This window comes from Borostomias antarcticus, assembly GCF_949987555.1.
Source record: "Borostomias antarcticus genome assembly, chromosome: 4".
Lineage (NCBI taxonomy): Eukaryota > Metazoa > Chordata > Actinopteri > Stomiiformes > Stomiidae > Borostomias > Borostomias antarcticus.
Genome location: NC_140237.1, coordinates 35,482,219 through 35,489,923, shown reverse-complemented (window position 1 = coordinate 35,489,923; position 7,705 = coordinate 35,482,219). Strand labels below are relative to the sequence as shown.

The following is a 7,705-nucleotide window of genomic DNA, read 5'->3' as shown; positions in this document are numbered from 1 at the left end:
CTCAAGCCTGGACCACTACAGTCAGATGAGTGATGTCCAGACGCTGGCCATGCTGTGCAGCGTGTTCAGAGCCCAGGGCAGTCCTCAGGACTACTACTCCCTGTTCGGACACCACCCCACACGACCCTCCCCCCTCCCCCCGCCCCACTCTCGCTATGTAAGTCCTGGTCAGGTTTTAGTTCTTGTCCGTTTATATCCTCACAATCCACATGTCCAAGGCTTCTCTGCTAGTCTGGTATTCAGAATAATCTTCTTGGAATGTTGTTGAAATGTCTTTAGGTTGAACAAGGTCAGAATGGAACCCTCTCTCTCTCTACCTCCTCCTGTCCTCTCTCTCCCTCCGCCTCCCTTCCCTCGCTCCCTCCTGTCCCCTCTCTCCCCCCTCCTCACTCTCTCTACCTCCTACTGTCCTCTCTCTCCCTCCGCCTCCCTTCCCTCGCTCCCTCCTGTCCTCTCTCTCCTTCCTCCTCTCTTCCCTCGCTCCCTCCTGTCCTCTCTCTCCCTCCGCCTCCCTTCCCTCGCTCCCTCCTGTCCCCTCTCTCCCTCCTCCTTTCTCCTCTCTCCCTCCTGTCCTCTCTCTCTCTCTCTCCCTCCTCCTTTTTCCCCTCTCTCCCTCTTGTCCTCTCTCTCCTTCCTCCTCTCTTCCCTCTCTCCCTCCTGTCCTCTCTCTTCTCCCTCCTCTCTTCCCTCTCTCCCTCCTGTCCTCTCTCTCCTTCCGCCTCCCTTCCCTCGCTCCCTCCTGTCCTCTCTCCTTCCTCCTCTCTTCCCTCTCTCCCTCCTCCTTTTTCCCCTCTCTCCCTCTTGTCCTCTCTCTCCCTCCGCCTCCCTTCCCTCTCTCCCTCCTGTCCCCTCTCTCCCTCCTCCTTTCTCCTCTCTCCCTCCTGTCCTCTCTCTCTCTCCCTCCTCCTTTCTCCCCTCTCTCCCTCTTGTCCTCTCTCTCCCTCCTCCTCTCTTCCCTCTCTCCCTCCTGTCCTCTCTCTCCCCCCTCCTCTCTTCCCTCTCTCCCTCCTGTCCTCTCCCCCTCCTCCTCCTCCTGTTCTCAGCCTAGCTACACCTCCAGCTCCGTCACGTCCGGCTCCTGCTCCAGCACCTCCGACTCCACCACCACCTGGAACATGGGTCAGTCCCCCCTGCCCCTCCACCACCTGCCCCTGAACATGGGTCAGTCCCCCCTGCCCCTCCACCACCTGCCCCTGAACATGGGTCAGTCCCCCCTGCCCCTCCACCACCTGCCCCTGAACATGGGTCAGTCCCCCCTGCCCCTCCACCACCTGCCCCTGAACATGGGTCAGTCCCCCCTGCCCCTCCACCACCGCCTGGAACATGGGTCAGTCACCCCTGCCCCTCCACCACCTGCCCCTGAACATGGGTCAGTCACCCCTGCCCCTCCACCACCACCTGGAACATGGGTCAGTCACCCCTTCCTCAGACACACTGGGAACACAGCAGTTAGCACTCCCGTCTCAGATGTACTTGGAAGATAGCAGTTAGCAAAGATGCTACATGAATAGCATTGTCCATTATAGATCTATGCTAACAGCTTGTTCAGAGCGGCTTATGACAAGTATTCAGACGTAGTTCCTTCATTACGAGGATGTTCTGCAGCCTAAAGAGGTGCGAAACGCTGCTTATTCTCCGCGCGTGTAGAGAACGACACACTTGCGCCTCGCGCAGATAACCGCCGTCAAAACAAAGCATTTATCATCACAGCGACCCGGGCAAATTTTCCATCGTCTTGTTTCATCAGGCCGGGACTCGGAACACACGGCCCCCTGGGGAGAGTCGTCGCCCGACGACTACCGCTACGCCAGCCAGGGCTACGCAGACCCCCGGGAGCGCGAGCGGGAGCAGCACGACATGAATAAGAGGTCAGAATGAGCGGGGGGAACGCGGGGGCGGCCGTAGCTCAGGAGGCAGAGCGGGGCGTCCCACGACCGCAGGGTCGGATCCCGGCTCCTCCTGACGACGTATCGAAGTGTCCTCGGGCAAAGACGCCGAACCCCAAATTGCTCCCAATGAGCAGGCTAGCGCCTTGCACGGCAGACGCCGCCGCCATCGGGGTGTGAATGGGTGTGAATGGGTGTGAATGGGTGAATGAGAGGCCTTCGTTGCGAAGCTTCATTGCGAGAGGCCTTCATTTACCATGAAGCCGCCCCGTGTGTCCGAGCTGCTGAGTCAGCGTCTTCCTGTCTCCCGCGGTGCTCCTCTAGGCTGCTGGACCCGACCAACACCCTGCAGTTTGACGACTTCAAGAAGTGCTACGGGGAGATCCTCCACCGCTGGGGGCTGAAGGAGAAGAGAGCCGACGTCCTGAAGTTCACCTCCTGCCCCCCGGAGCCCCACAAGGGCATCGGTGCGTCCCACACCCACAGCACACTCCCCTAGAACACACTCCCCTAGAACACACTCCCCTTAGAACACACTCCCCTTAGAACACACTCCCCTTAGAACACACTCCCCTAGAACACACTCCCCTTAGAACACACTCCCCTGTAGAACACGCTCCCCTGTAGAACACACTCCCCTGTAGAACCGTTCCCCTGTAGAACCGTTCCCCTGTAGAACACACTCCCCTGTAGAACCGTTCCCCTGTAGAACACACTCCCCTGTAGAACCGTTCCCCTGTAGAACACACTCCCCTTAGAACACACTCCCCTTAGAACACGCTCCCCTGTAGAACACACTCCCCTGGAGAACACACTCCCCTTAGAACACACTCCCCTTAGAACACACTCCCCTTAGAACACACTCCCCTTAGAACACACTCCCCTGTAGAACACACTCCCCTGTAGAACACACTCCCCTTAGAACACACTCCCCTTAGAACACACTCCCCTGTAGAACACACTCCCCTGGAGAACACACTCCCCTTAGAACACACTCCCCTTAGAACACACTCCCCTTAGAACACACTCCCCTTAGAACACACTCCCCTGGAGAACACACTCCCCTTAGAACACACTCCCCTTAGAACACACTCCCCTTAGAACACACTCCCCTTAGAACACACTCCCCTGTAGAACACGCTCCCCTGTAGAACACACTCCCCTGTAGAACCGTTCCCCTGTAGAACACACTCCCCTGTAGAACACACTCCCCTGGAGAACACACTCCCCTTAGAACACACTCCCCTTAGAACACACTCCCCTTAGAACACACTCCCCTTAGAACACACTCCCCTTAGAACACACTCCCCTTAGAACAAACTCCCCTTAGAACACGCTCCCCTGTAGAACACACTCCCCTGTAGAACACAGTCCCCTGTAGAACACCCCCCCCTGTAGAACACACTCCCCTGTAGAACACACTCCCCTGTAGAACCGTTCCCCTGTAGAACACACTCCCCTGTAGAACCGTTCCCCTGTAGAACACACTCCCCTTAGAACACACTCCCCTTAGAACACACTCCCCTGTAGAACACACTCCCCTTAGAACACACTCCCCTGTAGAACACACGCCCCTGTAGAACCGTTCCCCTGTAGAACCGTTCCCCTGTAGAACACACTCCCCTGTAGAACACACTCCCCTGTAGAACACACTCCCCTGTAGAACACACTCCCCTTAGAACACACTCCCCTGTAGAACACACTCCCCTTAGAACACACTCCCCTTAGAACACGCTCCCCTGTAGAACACACTCCCCTGTGGAACACACTCCCCTGTAGAACCGTTCCCCTGTAGAACACACTCCCCTTAGAACACACTCCCCTGTAGAACCGTTCCCCTGTAGAACACACTCCCCTGTAGAACACACGCCCCTGTAGAACACACTCCCCTGTAGAACACACGCCCCTGTAGAACACACTCCCCTGTAGAACACACTCCCCTGTAGAACACACTCCCCTGTAGAACCGTTCCCCTGGAGAACACACTCCCCTGTAGAACCGTTCCCCTGTAGAACACACTCGTTTAGGATCAGGGAAACAGGCTTAATAAGAACATGATATACCGAGAGATAAAGAGAAAGCTTTTATTTGATCGCAGATATCCGGAAAATAGATCAGCTGAAAGTGATTCATTGATTGATACCTTTACCTTTCAAAGTCATCTGATATCAGAATCCGTTTATCGCCAGGTAGTTTACAACATGTACATTTGCAACTAGGTAAGTTTACAACTAGGAATTGGTTTTGGTCAATGGTGCATAACTGAACATTTAAGATCAAAAGGCCGAGGCGTCTCTCCCAGGCCGGCGTTGGGAATCATCTAGAATCTTTCTGGAATGTACCTGAAATGTGTTGTTTGCGTCGGCCCCCTGCAGAGTTCGGCGTGTACTGCTGCCACTGTCGTAGCCAGGCCCGGGGGACCCAGTGTGCGGTGTGCAAGCGCCTCACCTTCCAGTGCGCCGTCTGCCACGTGGCCGTGAGGGGCTCGTCCAACTTCTGCCTGAGCTGCGGCCACGGGGGGCACACCGCCCACATGATGGACTGGTTCCGCTGCCAGGACGAGTGCCCCACGGGCTGCGGATGCCACTGCCTGCTGCAGAGCACCTTCTGAGACGCCCGGGAGTCACACACACACACACACACACACACACACACACACACACACACACACACACACACACAGTGGAAATATACCCACACAAAGCTATGCTTGGATTGATCTGAGCCCATAAAGCGCCTCAAGGAGGTGGATAATGCTATCTGTTATTACACACGGATCTGCACAAGGAGCTTCTGGAGAGAACGAGCAATGTTCATCATCGATTGTCAGCTTATTACAGAAAATGAGTGAATGGTTGCGTGTTGTTTTTTCCCCTTTCATCGTGCTTTCAGTATAATTTAAAGCAGTTGACAAGGCCTCCTTTTAAAGCTGTTAACAAATGTGTTCTGAAACTCTTCCCTTTCAGTTTGACAGGATACAACTCATCATGAAAGATGAATGACAGTTTGAGAGCTTTTCTGTTGACATGTTTGGGCTTTTTGTTGTAAATGTTGGATGCTGAATTGACAGTGAACAGACCTGAACACTGAAGGAAGACCGCTGTACAGATTTGTAGTGTGCCATGAAGGCCTATCGAAATAAAACCTGTTTAATTTCTCCATGTTTTTGTCTTTTCATCTGCTTGCCCTAAATTAGAGCCGTGTGAATTCTCTTGGGATTCTCAACCATTTTTGTAGGTTCACCGAATCTCCTCAGTGGAATATGTGATCTATTTAGCGTAGTCTAGGCCAGTACATGGTCCAAACTCCCGTGCCTGTAGAAAGTATGTTCTGTTACTGTATTCCCACATCTTCAGTCACCACGACACCACTGGTCCAAAGCATCTGCTACCCAGAACCCTGATGAACAGGGCTTTTGTTGATTTTTTGTTGTTGTGTGCTTTTTGTGGTTCGGTACTAAAGTTGCACATGCCCTTAGAAAAACAAAACACTGGAGGAGAAACACTTTTACAGATGATGTGCTACTTGTATAAAAGTGTATTGTCTGTTTTTGTCTTTTCATCTGCCTGTCCTAAATTAGAGGCTTGTAATTTCTCTTGTGATCTTCAATATGTTCATGAAGCTAGGCTTTCTGTCTATAAGCTAGGCTTTCTGTCTATAAGTTAGGCTATCTGTCTATAAGCTAGGCTATCTGTCTATAAGCTAGGCTATCTGTCTTTAGCTGTCTCCCACTGGCATCCAGTATGACATCACATTCCTTTATCGTTATGTCCTTTCACAGGGGAGAAACATCGTTGGGTTCTGGCTCCTCAACCTCATAGCAACAACATAATAACAATACAAGATAGTGTCAGTAAAGGCAGTATATAGGATAATGGTAATAAAACAATACCTTCAATAGTAATAAAAATGGTGCAATGCAGTGTAATAGAAGGCTACAGTGTGCATTGTTGTGTGTGTGTTTGTGTATGAGTCTGAGGGAGCCTGTGTGTGTGTGTGTGTGTGTGTGCGTGCGTGTGTGTGTGTGTGTGTGTGTGTGTGGTGCGTGCGTGTGAGTGTGTGTGTGCGTGTGTGTGTGTGTGTGTGTGTGTGGTGCGTGCGTGTGTGTGTGTGTGTGTGTGTGTGTGTGTGTGAGTGACACACGCAGGTAGGCAGCAGGCCATTAAGTGTCCATTATTCCGGAGCCTGGTGGTAAAAGCTGTCTCTGAGCCTGCAGGTCCGGGCCTTGAGGCTGTCAGGGAGGCTGGGGCCTCTGCAGGTCCGGGCCTTGAGGCTGTCAGGGAGGCTGGGGCCTCTGCAGGTCCGGGCCTTGAGGCTGTCAGGGAGGCTGGGGCCTCTGCAGGTCCGGGCCTTGAGGCTGTCAGGGTGGCTGGGGCCTCTGATGATCCTGTGGGCTTTTTTATATTTATATTTTTATTAAACCTTTATTTTACCAGGGAAGTCCTATTGAGACAGAGGTCTCTTTTACAAAGGAGCCCTGGCCAAGACGGCCACAAAGGAGCTTTACTGGCATTCTGACCGCCATAGGCGATTTTACCCTCTGAGAGTAGGGGGGGCAACATTTTGACGTGAGAAAAAAAAAAAAACCTGTTCTGCCGTCCCGTCTCTAGTTTAAGTAATAAATACACTTTTAAAATTAATGATGATCTAACACAAACTGGTACAAACCAGTTTATTAGTAAAAGAAAAAAAAGTTGTTGTTTTTTTTTTTTTTTTTTTAAGAATCTGAGCAGAGTTGGGCTGTCCAATCAGGGGGGGCACTTGCCCCCCCTGCCCCCCCTATAAAATCGCCAATGCTCTCAGATGCTCAAAGAAAGGCTAGCCTTATTCTATAGACTGAAAGAAGGTATCACTCCTCTACCACAGTTTACTAATCTCTGCACTACTACCCCAATTCCAAGGCAGAAACCCAGGATAGAGTGGCTGGGTGAATGTGGTCTGGACTCTGTGGAGGAGGGTCAGTGTGTCAGAGACATTGTAGAAGGACAGAGAACCTGCCTTGTGATCCAGATACACTCCTATTTTAGAGGATCGAGTGCCTGATACTTTAGTCTCAACTTTATCATGGTAGAAACTGTAACCGTCACCAGAGCACCGCAACATCCAAGACTTGTTATTTCCACCAAAATAGGTTTTGTCTTTTCTATTGATGATTTTATACGAGACTGCAATGTCAACAGTGTGACCACTCCATTCCACCTCCCAGTAACAGCGTCCAGACAGACCCTCTCTGCACAGAACCTGGGTGTAGCCAGGTTTAACTGATTCCGATCTCGCGCAATGCCTCGATCTCGCGGTAGGTGACGTCTGTGGATTCCGGCTCAGCTTCCTTTCCTTTGACAAGACAAAGCAGGCTAGTAAAGATCACACTCAAAGAGCTCGACTGTACCGTTAACATTTGGTCAGAGATGGAGGTGGAGGTTTGGTCAGAGGTGGAGGTGGAGGTCTGGTCAGAGGTGGAGCGCTGGTCAGAGGTGGAGGTCTGGTCAGAGGTGGAGCGCTGGTCAGAGGTGGAGCGCTGGTCAGAGGTGGAGCGCTGGTCAGAGGTGGAGCGCTGGTCAGAGGTGGAGCGCTGGTCAGAGGTGGAGGTGGAGGGCTGGTCAGAGGTGGAGGTCTGGTCAGAGGTAGAGGGCTGGTCAGAGGTGGAGCGCTGGTCAGAGGTGGAGGTAGAGGTCTGGTCAGAGGTGGAGGTCAGAGGTGGAGGTCTGGTCAGAGGTGGAGGTCAGAGGTGGAGGTCTGGTCAGAGGTGGAGGTCAGAGGCTGCCCAGCCCCTAAGTCTGAAGTGCTCACAGTAACTATAGTAACAGTACTCCTATATG

At 52.6% G+C, this 7,705-nt stretch overlaps 1 protein-coding gene across 1 annotated transcript in view; it reads left to right on the top strand.

Annotated features, from left to right (window-relative positions):
* Positions 1-5,002, top strand: part of wdr59 (WD repeat domain 59) — a gene marked incomplete at its 5' end in the record, with an annotated part of 24,635 nt that extends 19,633 nt beyond the window's left edge. The window contains 5 exons of the mRNA XM_084436861.1: positions 7-157; positions 1,044-1,119; positions 1,748-1,868; positions 2,211-2,353; positions 4,262-5,002. Of these exons, the coding sequence (XP_084292987.1) occupies positions 7-157; positions 1,044-1,119; positions 1,748-1,868; positions 2,211-2,353; positions 4,262-4,497 (727 nt within the window). The 3' untranslated portion in view covers positions 4,498-5,002. The remainder of the gene's footprint in view (positions 1-6; positions 158-1,043; positions 1,120-1,747; positions 1,869-2,210; positions 2,354-4,261) is intronic.
* Between the last annotated feature and the right edge of the window lie 2,703 nt (positions 5,003-7,705).